General features: G+C 39.0%; 1 protein-coding gene across 1 annotated transcript; it reads left to right on the forward strand.

Annotated features, from left to right (window-relative positions):
- The first annotated feature begins 3,843 nt into the window (after positions 1-3,843).
- Positions 3,844-5,833, forward strand: LOC119556865 (mitochondrial carrier homolog 2). Its single transcript, XM_037869337.1, has one exon. The coding sequence runs from the start codon at positions 3,926-3,928 to the stop codon at positions 5,108-5,110; it is 1,185 nt and encodes a 394-aa protein (XP_037725265.1). The 5' UTR covers positions 3,844-3,925; the 3' UTR covers positions 5,111-5,833.
- Positions 5,834-15,738: the final 9,905 nt, after the last annotated feature.

Consider the following 15,738-nt stretch of genomic DNA (forward strand, 5'->3'; position numbering starts at 1 on the left):
TGCGGCGATGCAGATGCAAAGATGGAGCTGGCAACCCTGGCTGGCCAGAGTCACCATCCATCCCCACCGCAAATGCACAACAATGGCTTTCTGGCCATTTGCCGTTAAAATTCACAAACTGTAATTGATCACATTTGCGTTTGTCGTTTGATTTCATTGTCTTGTGCGTGAGACCAAGTCGGCACTACTACCACCCCCTCTCCGATTTCCCATTTTCCCCACTTTTCCCGCCCACTTTTCCAATTCGGGAGCCGCAGTTGATGGTCAGCGGCTGTTGTTGCCACTGGTTGGGGCTCATTCATTATGCAAACACCTCCACATGGCTATCTAAACGTGGCCATGTCCGATGCGCTCTGCCACACGGAGAGAAAATGTGTTGGCAAATTTACAAAATTGTTTAATTATATTTTTTTGAATTTTTAGTATAATAGATAGTGCAGAACAAATATTTCAAATTCTAGGTATATCAAAATTAATAATCCAACACAACTCCAGTGTTGCTAAAGAAAAAATACTACATTTTTATGAAGCAACTGGTCTTGTCGAACTATAACTAATACTGATAAAGATAGTAACATTTTTAATTTAAGGAATAAGAATTTTAAATATAGAAATTTTCAATTTAGTTTAAATTTTGTCAAATACTTGAAGTAATGTACAAATTTAAAAAAAAATACTAATTGAGTGTTAAAAAACGGCTTCTTGATGAGGGTATTTTTCCCTCTGTACTGTTGGAGCTTCTGCCTTTTGCGATTAGTTGCCATTTAAACTGCTGTTACCGCCCCCGAATCCTCGTCCGTTTAACATTCGGAGCTCCATTTTGATTTCGAACCGTTTGGGGGTTTTTTCCGGGTACTTTTTTTTCGAATGGGCCTCGTCAGTTGTGTCCGATGGCTGGCCGCCATAGCATTTTGATTTCCGCACTGCATCCGGCAGTTTTAATCCCCAGACGGCAGCGTTGTCCACTAACTCTCAGTACCCCTTAGTAGAACCACCGCCATCGGTACTCTTCCAAAAAAAAAAACACACAAATTGTTTGAGTGCAAATGCAGCAAGGAGAAGGGATTGTGTTTGACATCAAGCACAACTGTAGATTGGCTTACATTTCATTTGCAGTGTTGAAAAGCGATTTATCTTATTGTAGCAGAACCTTTTGCAATACTGTTTTGAATATTATAGTATTATAAGTGTGGGATTTATTTTAAACAAATTTGGATTGATAAACTACTGGTGAAATTGGCTATTATCTGTTAAATATCATATTATTTATATTTCTTTTAAATGGGTAGTGTTATTAAATGCAAAATATTACAAAATTTTGAATATTATTCCGAAAAGATATAATAGCTGATAGGTTCTATTTCTTATAGAGCACTGCAGCCACCAAAGCGAGGGAGTCAGGGATAATGCGAACAGTTCACTATTTACCACACACGCAACGTGGGATCCGCTGCAGCGCGGTGGTGTTGGTGAGTGGGTGGCGGTGGGGCCGACTGGGTGGTGGTGGTGGTGGTGAGGGTGGTGCTCTATTGGCGGTGGCCATCGGTGATGCATGGCCATGGCCATGGCGCTGAAAATACCCCTGCCTGCCTGTCTGCCGTCCAGTTGGTCCGCCCGTCCAGTGTCGCATTCATTGCCATTCATTCGCTGCTGCCGTTCGTGGTTGCCCCACCACCCAGCCACCCATCCAACCCATCCAACCCACCAGCACCCCCAACCCCCCTTCGGGATGATGCTTGCTGTTGTTGCATGTGGCTAACATGCAAGCTTAGGATTCGGAAAACAATTTCACTGTTAGTGGAATGTCAACGTCAGGTCTCGCTCTGCCAACGGCTACCCCAACCCACTCCACTGGTCACCCACCACCACCCACTCTGGATGCCCATCCCTTATCCGCCTCCACCCATCCACCACCCCCTTTTGATGGTCAGAAATTTTAGGCGCGATGCGTCGCACACATCACTAATTAGTGATGTGCAATAATCGTGCCAGTGCGTGTGGAGAAGGGCGGTGGGTGGTTTGCTGGTTCAGTGGGTGGGTAGTACACTAAAAAAAAATAGGGAAACATAGTTTATTTTGAAAAAAAACAGACCTGGTGGATTTAAGTCCGTAAAGAAGAGCTGAGTATCCATTGATGGTATATTTCATTATTAATTCCACCCATAAAAGATTCAAAACTAGTTCTTAAAGATGAAATTAATATACATTTTCTGAACAAAAATAAAAATAATACAAAAATAAAAACATCCAATTACGATTATAAAAATACTTTACCTCTTATATCAAATAAATGTATTTTCTTTTATACAATTAATACATTTTTTTAAAGATGGATTTTTATATTATTACAAGTTTTTGTTTTAACATATACTTTTAAAAGTACATTAAATTGTGTTTATTATTTAATCATATAACGTCCAAATTTGTATAGTTTCCATTTCAAAAACGGGACTATCAATGTACTTTAAATTGATGTGAATTTTTTTCCGTGTATTTTAGCCCTGGGTGAGATTTCGTCGTTGGTTCGGTTCAAAAATTGCGACATTGTTAATCAACTGTGCGTGTCGCATAAGTTGCATTTGCTTTCGGTCGCTTGGTCGGAATGGATTGCATGCGATTGCCATTGGGGGTTAAGGCCGGTTGGTGGAAAAAGGGTTAAGTCCGGGGGTGCGATTGGGCACTGGGTTGTGTGATTGGTTTCCATGCTCCAGAGGTCGAACCCAACTGACTCAACAGAACCGGGACTGTCTAAGTAAGTGGAAAATTGCTGTGGGTCATCAAATAATGATATGCAGTGGGATAATTACTTTTGGCCGGGTTCAAGGTCGTTTGGTGGGGAAAAAAGTTATTAAACCTTTAAATATTTGTATTATTTCAATAACAATTATAGCAAATTGCACTGCAGCTTTTTCGATTCCCATAAATGTTGGACCTTTTTTTTACCTTTGTAATTGCTAGCCAGTTATTCATATTTCTGTTAACAGCTTTAACCTCTCATATCTCTTTACGAAATTTTAAGCTTTCGGTGGCTCTTGATTTGCTCGATTTTGGCACTAGGATTTAACGGCTTTCGAAAAAATAAAATGCAATCCGATGAGAAGTGAAAAGGTTATGGCAAATGGGGCAGAGATGAGGCTGCGGAGTGCAGGGGCAGCCGATATGGTTGCATTTAATTGACCAGAAAAACAGCAAAAGGGCTGCGGGGTCAGCCTAATTGAAATTTCATGTTGCAAAAGTAAGTGAGAGCCGACGGCGGGGGAGGAAATCAGGGGGAGGGGTTGTGCTGCAATTTTCCGGGATTTGTAATCAAGTGGAGAAGAAAAACGCAAGTTGGGGTACAAAACGAGCAGATGGCAGTGGCAAGATGAACCCCATAAAGAATCGCTGGCGAATTTAATGAGTTCATTTCAATTCTTTAAATATGACAAATAAATTTAATCTTTATCCTTAAAAAAGGTTACATTTAAGACATGGCGTATAAGTAATTTGACTGAAATTTGTTTAGTCTAAAAGAACTTATTAAAATAGTAAAATTAAGCAAGTCCACAATTATAAGAGGTGTACTATAAATTGTAATAAATTTTATAAGTATTAAGTGTTAAATATAAGAAAAACAAATCCATTATCAAGGGCTTATTGCCATAATATAAGTAAATAGGGAACTATAACTTTATAATCTTTATAAGCAAACTAGAAAACAAGGAAGAAATAGATAAATCGAATAATAATTTAATATTATATATAAATATTACAATATGAAACTTATGTCGAGATAACCCAGTTGCCTTTGAATCATATGTCAAAGTCTGTTTGCCTGTCGATAAGCATTACTTGTTCAATTAAAACAGAATTCGGTTAGATCTTTCGATCGTTCGACTAAATTCGAGTTTTTGAGATAGAGCTGCATTCAGGAAGGGACTCGAGAATGGACCACATGGAGTACAATCGTGGCGATTCGCAGGCGGGAGGATTGGGAATGGGTGGTGGCGATGCGGACAACAGTGCCTTGATGCGACGCACCACCGCACCACGTGGACGACCGGTGGTGCGTCACCGGCGAAGCGAATCGCTGGTGGTGGAGCACAGCTCGCTGATGACCTTCGAATCTGGCCAGGATGAGGGCGATAGTCCGACTAGCAGTTGCCCGGAATCGGAAGTGGAGATAGGCGCCACATCCTCCGCCTCCTCCACATCGCCGGGCAAGCCACCAGATCATGGTCGACCCAATCAATTGGTACGCTTTTGCCTGCGCCTGGCCTACAATTCCCTTTATTATCCCTACGAAATGGCCAAGGTGCTCATCCAACTGGGCCACGAACCCATCCCGGGCAGGCCCTTCCACCTACCCCTGCTGCACCGGCGGCCACGCCTCTTCCTGCCCGGTGTCCACCAGTATGTCTTGCACATCCAGCGGATGGATGGCTATCTGGGATTGTATCGTGGCCTTACCGCTCGCCTGGCCGCCAGCACAGTGGACTATTTGCTGGGTGATCTCGTGCTGGCCTTCCTGCACTTTCATCCCTACAAACGGGCTCCCCGGGAGGAGCCGAGCCTCAAGGAGTTCTGGTGGAATTTCGCCAGGGATAGTCTGCGCCTGGCCACCGCAGTGCTGCTGACCCAACCCTTTTACGTGGTGATGGTGCGCCAGATAGCCCAGTTTGTTGGTAAGGAGCGCATCTACGAGGGAATCATGGCCAGCCTGATGACCCTTATAAAGCAGGAGGGATATGCTGGACTCTTTGCTGGCATCTTGCCACGTCTCCTAGGCGAATGGAGCGTCCTGACCATAACCAGTTTACTGACTCACCTGTGCCTTCGCCTCATCCCGATGAGCCGCAGCCAGCAGCAGTACAACTCGGTGATTATCCAGATGGTGGCCAGCCTACTGGTGTATCCCATGGAGGTGACCTCCGCCTGCATGGCCGGAACCGGAGCACCACTGGCCGCCTGTGAGCCACCAAGGATGCCGCTCTACAACCACTGGGCCGACTGCCTCACCGATCTCTACGCCCGCGGCGGTCACAATCGGGGGGCCATTCTCTTCTGGCGCACGGTGCCCAGGATCCAGTTGCTCCGCAATAAGGATGGATATTTGGTGAGATCGGGTTAGTAATTAGCGGGAAGAATTGATAAGGAACCGCTGAAGAATGGAGAGAAGCCCAGAGGTGAAGAGATTGTACGTTTTGTGAGTTATGGTGCCCAGTTTTTTTTGTGAGTTTTGGTGGCGAAGGGAAGAGAATTGATTTGAAGAAAAATGGTGTGGGGAATTGAGGGTGGATGGTGAAGATTCATAAGAAAATATGAAGATGATAAGAGAATATTAAGGGAATCTAGAAAACATATAGTAAAACCTTCTGAAAATGAGAGTAGAAAGCGCAGAATTGATACTTCAAGGTGTTCCATCAGAAAATATAAACTGAACAGACTTAATTACAAAGAAAACAGAATAAAGTAAAGACAACATATAGAAAAGAAAATGTAGAGAGAAGAAACTGGAGATTTACGAAACGAAAAGACTTAGAAAACAAGTTTAAAAAAGAATTGTAAAGACAACAAACAGAAATTGGATATTGAAGATAATGTATATTGAAGAATATGACAAGTGAAGACAACGAGCAATAATTCGAGGAGAAAAGAAAGTAAGGAAGATGTGAAAAAGATGGCTGCAGATAAGTGAAGGTTGAGAGAAGATAAGTGGAGAATGGAGAGGCGGAGACTGGAAAATGGAGAGCAGACCGAACAGCGGGCGAATGTCGTTGATCATTAATAATGCAATGTTCGATGACGAAAATTTTACGTTTTTAAGATGTGATTTGGAATGCTGTACGTAATAAATCCCAAAAAGCTACTTAATTTTAAACAAAACTAAGGGGGGTAAATGCCAGCCAAAACACTGATTTTTTTGGTCAGAAAAATGAGGTTCAGATTTTGGTCAAAAATAATATTTTTTAGCAGTTCTTCAATCGCAGTTTAGCTAAATCAAGGCGTACAGCCAAAAGACCGACTGTTCTAGGCTGCTTGCTTCCTATGCTAACGATCTGCCTCACTTTTGGGGAAATTTATTTTTTGGTCAATTTTCTCATTTTTTGTAAGGGGTTACATCATCTATTTTTGCAAAAAATGGCAAAAAAAAAATTTTCAGGTTTGAGTGCCAGTGGATTGCAACTTAAATTACGAGCTCAACCAGGTATGACATTCCTCGATCTGGCGTTTATTTTCTTTGTAGCAGCCGAAAAACTGAATTTTTAGTGCGAAAAAATGGGATTTCGATTTTGGTCAAAAATACGAGATTCAGATTTTAGTCAAAAATACGATTTTTTTTCCAGTTTTTCAATCGTAGTTTGGTCAAATCAAGGCGTACAGCTAAAAACCCGATTGTTCTGAGCAGCTTGCTAAATATGCTAATGACCCTCATCACTTTTAGGAAAATTTATTTTTTGGCCAATTTTCTCATATTTTGTAAGGGGTTACATCATCTATTTTTGCAAAAAATGGCAAAAAAAAAGAATTTTCAGGTTTGAGTGCCAGTGGATTGTAATTTAAATTACGAGCTCAACGAGGTATGACATTCCTCGATCTGACGTTTATTTTCTTTGTAGCAGCCGAAAAACTGAATTTTTAGTGCGAAAAAATGGGATTTCGATTTTGGTCAAAAATACGAGATTCAGATTTTAGTCAAAAATACGATTTTTTTTTCCAGTTTTTCAATCGTAGTTTGGTCAAATCAAGGCGTACAGCTAAAAACCCGGTTGTTCTGAGCAGCTTGCTAAATATGCTAACGACCCTCATCACTTTTAGGAAAATTTATTTTTTGGCCAATTTTCTCATATTTTGGCGGAAAATGGCAAAAATAAAGAATTTTCAGGTTTGAGTGCCAGTGGATTGCAACTTAAATTACGAACTCAACCAGGTATGACATTCCTCGATCTGACGTTTATTTTCTTTGTAGCAGCCAAAAAACTGAATTTTTAGTGCGAAAAATGGGATTCCGATTTTGGTCAAAAATACGAGATTCAGATTTTAGTCAAAAATACGATTTTTCTTTCCAGTTTTTCAACTGTAGTTTGGTCAAATCAAGGCGTACAGCTAAAGGGCCGACTGTTTTGAACAGCTTGCTACCTATGCTAACGATCTGCATCACTTTTAGGGAAATTTATTTTTTTAACCAATTTTCGCATTTTTTTTAAGAGTTTGCATCATGATTTTTTTTATTTTTCTTGATTTGAATGCCAACAGAGTGGAAATAAACCGCGAGCACAACGAGGTATGACATTCCTCAATCTGACTTTTATTTGCAATATGCTGGTCAAAACACCGGTTTTTTTCAAGGCGAACAAATTGAACTCAGATTTTCATCTTTAAAAATTTGTTTATAAGGGGCTTCGGACATCTGTTTAAAAATTTTATACAATTCAATGATTATTTAGTGGATATCTAAATATTAAGGAGACATCCGACAGCTAACACCAACTGCAACTGTTTAACCCGACATATTTTGCCTATGAAAAGAGCTCAGATGGCAAAGTATGAGGATGCTTGGCAGTAGAAAAGAGCCCAGTTGAGTTGTAGATTTGCACATCCCTTGTTGTTTCGCATTCATAAGCTTGTAAATCAGCAGGGCCGCTCTTTATCTGTCTCTTTTCACTGGAGCTGCAGCTTCTGCTGTTTCACCAAATGTCAGCAGAGATTAAGCGACTGAAATCCGGGCAGAATGGAACTACTAACCAAGGCCAGGACACATGTACGACATTCTATGTACTCCTTAACCTCCGACCCATATACGTACATATGTATATTCGAGTGCACACCCACACAAAGAGGCGTAACTGGCAGATGCACGTAATGAAAATATCAAAAATCTACAACGAAATGTGCCAACAGGATTTCAGTGGCCAGTGGCGTGCGGAAAGGGGCGACAAAGGGGGGCGACGGCTCAGACACAATTCAGTTTTGGTTCATTTGAATGCGACACATTTGCGGGCCACACTTCGGTGGGCAGAGGGTAGCACCAGGGACTCGGATCTACTTGGATGTCAGAGGAGCTTGAAGCCAGATACTGGATATAGTAATCATTAGGTAACCATTTTCTGATAATCACAACAAGTACAAAATACTGAGGTAAAGTTACCATTAAATGTGTCTTATAATTGGTAGTATTTTAAATGGAACAGGGATTATTATACTTTATTTAGTAAATATATTAAGTAATTTGCATAATTATTTTATGTCTTATATATATATTTATTTTTAAAGACAAAGAAAATATTATGTTATATTCCGAGTTCCGGCAAGGAATGCTTAAATACCTATTTCACAATATTTGTTTTAGTAATATTTATATTATCATCAATAATGATCCATTACAATGATTTTTCCATACTAGGAATTCCAAATTCCGGATAGGAAAGCTTCAATATCTTTTTTTTTAAATGTTTGTTTTAATAATATTTATATTTTTCCAAGATCCCACAGGGTATCCCCAAGTCCATGTTCATCTCAATCGATTTGGTAAATGCCAGTTATGCTCGGTTGTTGCTATTGCGAGTTGGTCAGGTTCATTTGGGCCAGAGAAATCAAGAGTCAAAAGTTGGACCTCCTCCATCTTCCATAAACGTTGCAAAATTACTAGTTATTACTCGGCAGTGTGTGTGCTTGTGTGTGTGAGAGTGGCTTTGGGTGTTAGTGTGCCTGTGTGTGTGACGATGACGATGGTGCAGTGGGTCCAAGTCGTATCGTCTTAATAACCAAAAAATGCCATCAGCCGTCAGCCTTTGCAGGACGAGGACTACGTGTCCTGCTGCCAGGCTGATTCCTTGATTCCTGCAACATTCACGCATGCCTGCATATACAAAATATATACATCTGGACTTATATGTACGTATATTCGATACATATATGCAGGTCTTTATGTGTGTCGGGGCAACTGTTGAGCAGAACACGAATCTGTTGTTACTGTCGCCTGGCAAAATGCAATTAGACTAACGATGCAACACAATTTTGTCTTCAGCTTCATAAAGATGCGATGACTGGGATAAAGGAGGCGGCGCTGTTGGGCGGCCAGTTGACAGAGTCAGATGGTCAGTCGAAAATCGAGGGGTGGTCGAAGACTATTTGGAAGAGCCTGGTAAAGTTGCTCTAAACATCTGGAAAGTTATAGGATTTTTCAATATTTCATTGGTGATTATTTCATAAGAAGATTGATAAATACATCATCTTAGTATTAATTATTATTAATATTTTTTGGTATTCAGAAATATTTAATATATCAGAAGAAAAAAAAAAAGTGGTAAAAATAAAAGAAATTTGTGCTAGATGTCAAAACATTTCAGAAAAGATTTCCCCTACTTTAAAACAAAATTATAGAAATTGAGTATGAAAATACATTTAAGAAAGGATTTCCCTTAATACAAAATATGCTCTGCCTGTTGTAGAGTGATTTTTTATTTTTTAAAAAATTACACCAACTGAGTCGAAAAATGTGGGAATTTTTAAAAAAATGTATAACTCAATTTTAAAAAAATTATAACAATTGGGTTTTAAAATATGGGCATTTTTAAAAAAATGTGTAACTCAATTGAAATGTCCATAATTTTCCAGCTTACAAAATGGATAAAAATAAATATAAATGTTTTGTTTCTGATTTTCAGAAGTCTTTGCTCTGCCCTCGCACATCTTGCCAAAGTCTCAGGCTCAACAAATTCGTGTTTCAATTTTTGCTCATCTGTGTGGGTATGTGTAGCGGAAATGCTGAACAAAGTCATGCATTTGCATGGATAACTTGGGGCTTTGTCTTGGCCTCAACTGGCAAAGCTGCTAGTTTCTGGGCCCGAAACTAATTGCCCTGCGCTCGGGCTTAATTAACATTAATATCAAGTCCATTATCAAGTCAATTATGAATTATTATTGGAATCAGATCAAATTAAAGCCACAACTGTATCCGTTTCAAAAGCGATATGAATACATATTGACTGTGTTCTAAGGGCGGGAATAGCAAAGTTGCTGAATAAATGCCATAATTAACACAAGCCACTAAATGCATGTGTGCGGTTCTGTTTTTTTTTTGTTGCCCTAATAGGTAACAAATGTAATAATATCAATGGTCAAATGCGTTCCACTTAATGAAATCTCTTTGAAATGTCTACATTCCATCGAATCTTAAATTTATTTTGCTTAAATTTAGGATATACATACATTTATATTAAGCTTAAAGGATATATTATGAATTTTCTTTAAAGTATCTCATAACTAACTATAAGATGGTTTAGTTAGTTTATTATTTATATTTAAAACTCATCATTGGACGATTTTCCACTTAAAACGTAGCACAATATTTTGTGATTCAATATTATTTAAGTTTATTTAAATTGATATCACGGATGGGAACACAGATGGTTTTCATTGCGGGGGGAAGTCCCTGTTTTCCGGCGGTTCGGGAATATATTACGCATACGCCGCATGGGCTTCCGACTTCCGACAACAACGTCGGCGGTTTCAATTTTATAACGTTAAACCAATTAACAGGTTTTACACACAGCTACACACACACACACACGCATTTATGAGGTGTTAATCGACGTCATTCTGATGTAAAGCGCGATGAGAAGCAATATATATTTTATGGGTTGCGTAATTAACGGGCAACAACAATAACACACCAGACAGCGACAGGTTAATGAGGCTCCATTGATTATGCATATGAGTTTTGCGGGTGCGGAATGTGAATGTGTGCGTGTGTGTGGGTGGGTGGATGTGTGGGCGCAAGGGGGCTTCCCACATCAAATTAAAACGTTACATATGCTAATGAAATCAACCGAAATTATGAGCAATTATGAATAGCTTAATGGGATTGCCAATGACTGGCACTGGTTTCACTCACTCGCTTTCCTTTGTTTATTTGTGTAACTCATCCTTTGATACAAATTCCACTTCGAGCTTAGCCTTAAAGCTGTTTTTGGTGTTTACATTATAACAAAATATATATATTATATATTAAAATATATATTTGTTAATTTAAAGGGAATTATATATTTATTGACTATATATGTCATTTAACATATTTTCTTTTGTTTTTAAATCTAATATTTTGATTTATTCCCTTGGTTTTTTTTTGTTACTTACACTTTACATTATAACAAAATATTACACATTTATATTTGCTAATTTAAAGGGAATTATATATTTATTACCCATATATGTTATTTAACTTATTTTGTTTTGTTTTTAAATTTAATATTTTGATTTATTCCCTTTGTTTATTTGAACCTCTTGATTTTTCCCTTTAAGCTGATGTTTTTTGCATGTTTTTTTTTTTGTTTTGGGAGGGTGGGAGAAAATATGAAGTGGGCAGCCAGGTGTAAATTACAAAACTTGTAAGATTTTCTTTGGCATTTCCTCGGCGGGCGGGCGGATGATGATGATGATGATGGCACTGCCGGCACGACTGTCGTCATAGCTGGCTGCCCCGGATCTCGACTCGAACGTAATGCCAACAATTACGCAGCTGAATATTTTATGAGCCAAGCAGATTAATATGAATATTTTATTATCATTTTAGATTCCTTATTTCCCTCTATCGCAGTCGCTGTCTCTGGCTGCCAAAGGAGCCAGGACGAGGGGCCAAAACCAAAGGCAGGACCAAAGGCGAAGTCAACTCAGAAATATGCTTTGTTTGGCTTTTACCAGCCAGGACAGGCCCACTCAAATGGAGCTTCTTAGCATAAATGTGCAGGTGGTTTTAGAAGATATAGTATTATGCGATATTATGGGACTTCAAAATATCCATTATAAAATAGTTTTTATAAATTCATTAAAGGATTTAATGATTATAATTTTGATTATATTTTCAAATGTAAAAGTAAATATAAATTTTATTTGAATTTCCACACCTTTAAAAACCCCTAAAGCTGTCCTAAAATATTGCAGAGCATTTAATGCTCGACTTTTTGTGAAAGCAATTTAATTTTTAGCTGCCTTGGCTGACTCTTGATGCTGCCACAGTTTTTTTGCACCTTGGCAGACGGAAATGTTTGTGCCGGCCCCTTGCCAATGGCAAACAAAAAAGCGGCAAGGAATACGAAACGAATAAATGAAAAACGCAGGACTCGCAGGACTCGCTGGAAAAGGCGGCAAAGGCTGGGAAAATGTGGTGAGAATGGAATTTATGACCACGAGCCTTCAAAGGGCCAAGTTGCCTAAATGTTTTTTTCTTTCTTCGCAGCGCCGGCCTCAGACAGCCAAATAAAAACGGGCCAAAACAAATTGTGGCCCAGAGAGCCGGCCTCGTCCTTCGTCCTTTGTCCTGCGTCCTGCGCCCCTTTTTCCCCAGCCTTAATTCGCAGTCAAAACCAGAAAGCCACTTGGAAATGTGTAGGGTGCAAAAAAAAAAAAACAGAGAGGGGAACTTGGAAAAAAGCCGAAACATTTTCTTTCATTTGTTGCGTTTTAAATTTTCATGCGCAGCGAGTGTCGGCAATTACCAAGGCCTAAACTATATAAACGTATGTATATATGTATTTACGTAGTTTTCGAGGGGGGACCTCCAAATAATAACGTCGTCATGTATAAATTGCCTGCCACGCCCACAGACGACTGGATGGGGGAGGCCATCTCTGATTTATGCAGCCCATAAAATTGCCTGGCGTGAAAAAGTGGAGAAAGTCGAAGCTGAAGAAGTGCAGCAGCCATCGAAAGGGGAAGCTAAGGGGCTGGGGATTCGGGATTCGGGATTCGGGAGTCCGAATCCAAGTCAGAGATGGCTTAGCCCCGGGCTGAAAGGAGCTCAACGTGTTTTGGGGGCAGGCGCAGGATGCCTGTCAGCTCGCATCGAGATGAGCCTCTAATCCTGGACCGGAATCCTCACAGGAACTAGTTCTCCTTGAGTTAACATTTAAGGAAATATATTTCTCAGCTCTAGTTTATGATCCAGAGCTCTTAAGGTAAGTATAAAACATATTTAAACATATTTATAAATATTTAAGTATACTAGTTCGGTGCAAAATCAATTAAATTTCCATGTGATAAATAACCAAAAGTTTGTGTCCTTAAATCCCGCTTGAGAATTGTCCATAATTATATACAAATTTAAAAATCAATAGAGAATTATTATTTATTTTTAATTTTTATGCTAACATAAGCATGCTTTAATATATATATTCATAAAATGTTGTTAGTTTTAGAACCTTTTTTCTCTAGGTTGTCATTTTTGAAAGGCCATTACTACCCGACCCATAACTTGACCCCTTGCAATACGCTTTCCAAGTGATTGATATCGATTAGTCGACATAAAATATTAATTAAATTTAATTTGAAGGAATGGAAAAAATGCGTCAGGATTAGCAATCAATCAATCAAATAGCAGAAGTGAAAGAATGCATATTCGCTACGCCTTTCTGGGAACTCGGGGAACCAGTTTCCTGGAATCCCTGGCTGCAGTCCTGACCAGATAGTCACGTAGCTTAAATGGAGTCCCAGGAGGAACCGAGAGGACGGGGAAACGGAGGCGTTCGTTCACGTTCATGTCGGTTGGCAGGCGGCATTATAATGCATTTTTTTTGCAACCCGCCTCTCCGGCTTTGCCAGGCACTCATTATGCGTTCGTCTTGAGCTCCGGACGGAGGAAGGAGGAAGGACTCGGTGCTCAGGACTCAGGACTCGGGTCTGACAGGTCCTGAATAGGCAACAGGCAGAAGGTCTCGTGCGATTTTTCCTTGGCCGCACATGCCTGACTGCACTTCAATCAAAATCAAATATTACAGCTGGCAGAAGGAAAAGGCAGGTGCTAAGGCACATACACGGAAAATAAAATTTAATATATTTCTTATTCAAAGTTATATTATTAAACTTTTCAAACATTTGGTAAGCAATTTAGAGATTTTTGTAGAAAGAACTATTCAATTTTTAAGTGAGAGGCAGTAAAACCTGTCCCTGCCCTAAAAAGTATGCTGTGAAATATGCTTACACGGAAAAATAAAAAAAGCAAAATTCTCTACTCATAGTTTTATTTTTAAGCTTTTAAATACAAATTATTAAGCAATTTAAAGAATTTCGTAGAAGGAACTATTCGATTTTTGGCGAGGATGGCAGTGAAACTAACTGTGCGCCAAAAAGTATACTATGAAATATGCTTCCATGGAAAAATAAAAAGTGCAATATTCTCTAATCATAGTTTTATTATTAAACTTTTAAATACAATTTATTGAACAATTTAAAGATTTTTGCAGAAAGAACTATTAGATTTTTGGCGAGAATGGCAGTGAAACTAACTGTGCGCCAAAAAGTATATTATGAATATGCTTACTGAAATATTACCGACTATACGAACAAATCCAAGGCCAAGTGCCCCCCTTTTCCTCTCAGTGCACCACATGTGCACTGACATTGGCTTTTGTTGTGTGCCTTCGACATTCAGACAGCTATAGCTGGCCATGGCTTGATTACGCACGTTTATTACTGGAAAAGGAGCAGGAATTGGAATCAGGATCTGGTTAAGAATCGGGATCTGAATGGGATTCGCTACGAGAATAGACGCCCAGCCATCAATATGCACTGTGTGTGGCCTGGAAATGTACAACATGATTACTTGCAAATCACCTGAATGCGTTGCGGATTATGAATGGCAATGGCCATGGCCATGTGTGCGGTGCTCTGTCGGTGCAACAAGTGCTGGAATTATTTATTTCTAATTAAAATTTGAACGGTTGATGCGGCGCCGCTGCTTCATGAATATTAATTTCGATTTTAAGGCCGCAAACAATGCAAACTAAACATGAATTACAACTAAATATTTAAAACTCATTTTCAACGCGGCGTGCACACAAAGATAAATAATAGACAAAGTTAAATAAAACGGATTTTCCTAAAAAAAATCCAGACAAAAAGAGAGAGAGAGAGATGGAGAGTACACAAAAATTAACTTGTATTTAAAATTTAATTAAAACTTTTGCTGTTATTTACATGTCCGGCCCTTTCCGCCCATCGCTTTTTCCGCATGCTAAAAACTTTCGTTGGGGGCGGGCCAAAATGCAGCTAAAATGTGGCCAAAATCATAATGCATTACATATGCATGGCCATCGGCATACCAATTTAATTGAAATATCGTGCACAATTTTTGGTTTATCGCAACGCAGAAAAATACATAAAAAATATATATATAAAACATCGAGTTACAACTGCAGTGGCGGAAAAAAGAAGCGGATGGGTTTTGGCCATGGCTAACTGGTTGTTGCGGTTTTGGCGTTTAGCATAATTAGTCCTTTTGACCGCATTTCGTAAAATGCGGTTGATGCCTCAATGCCCCGCCCCCTTTGTTTGGCCCAAGGCTACTGAACAATGGCCGAAATCGGAGGTAGTAAAAAAGCATGGCTTTCGGTGGTTTAATGTGCCCATCAGAGAAATTTTGGCCAAATCGATCAAATATTTTTCAAGGCAAATAACTGCATCCGATTGCAGAGTTTAATGTTGGAATAACTATGGCTGTTTGTAAGGTGATTTTTAGTGACCTACTGTTAAGACTTATCATGTTTCTTGGAGGTTATAATATAGAAAACATGTATGATTTATATATATATTTTTGTGATTTTAATTTTGTATTAAGATATCTTCTCTCAGATTTATTTTTAGCTTAATAAAAATTCAAAGCACAAAAATAAGGTAGAAATTTAAAATATACTGCTTTATGTACACATTTTAGTTTCAGAAAATAAACTACTTCCACTATAATTAAATTTTAAACATACTGAA

Source organism: Drosophila subpulchrella, chromosome X, assembly GCF_014743375.2.
Source record: "Drosophila subpulchrella strain 33 F10 #4 breed RU33 chromosome X, RU_Dsub_v1.1 Primary Assembly, whole genome shotgun sequence".
In the NCBI taxonomy this organism is placed as follows: domain Eukaryota; kingdom Metazoa; phylum Arthropoda; class Insecta; order Diptera; family Drosophilidae; genus Drosophila; species Drosophila subpulchrella.

Excerpts from the sequence above, each read along its gene's own strand:
- LOC119556865 (XM_037869337.1), top strand. The coding sequence starts at position 3,926 with ATGGACCACATGGAGTACAATCGTGGCGATTCGCAGGCGGGAGGATTG.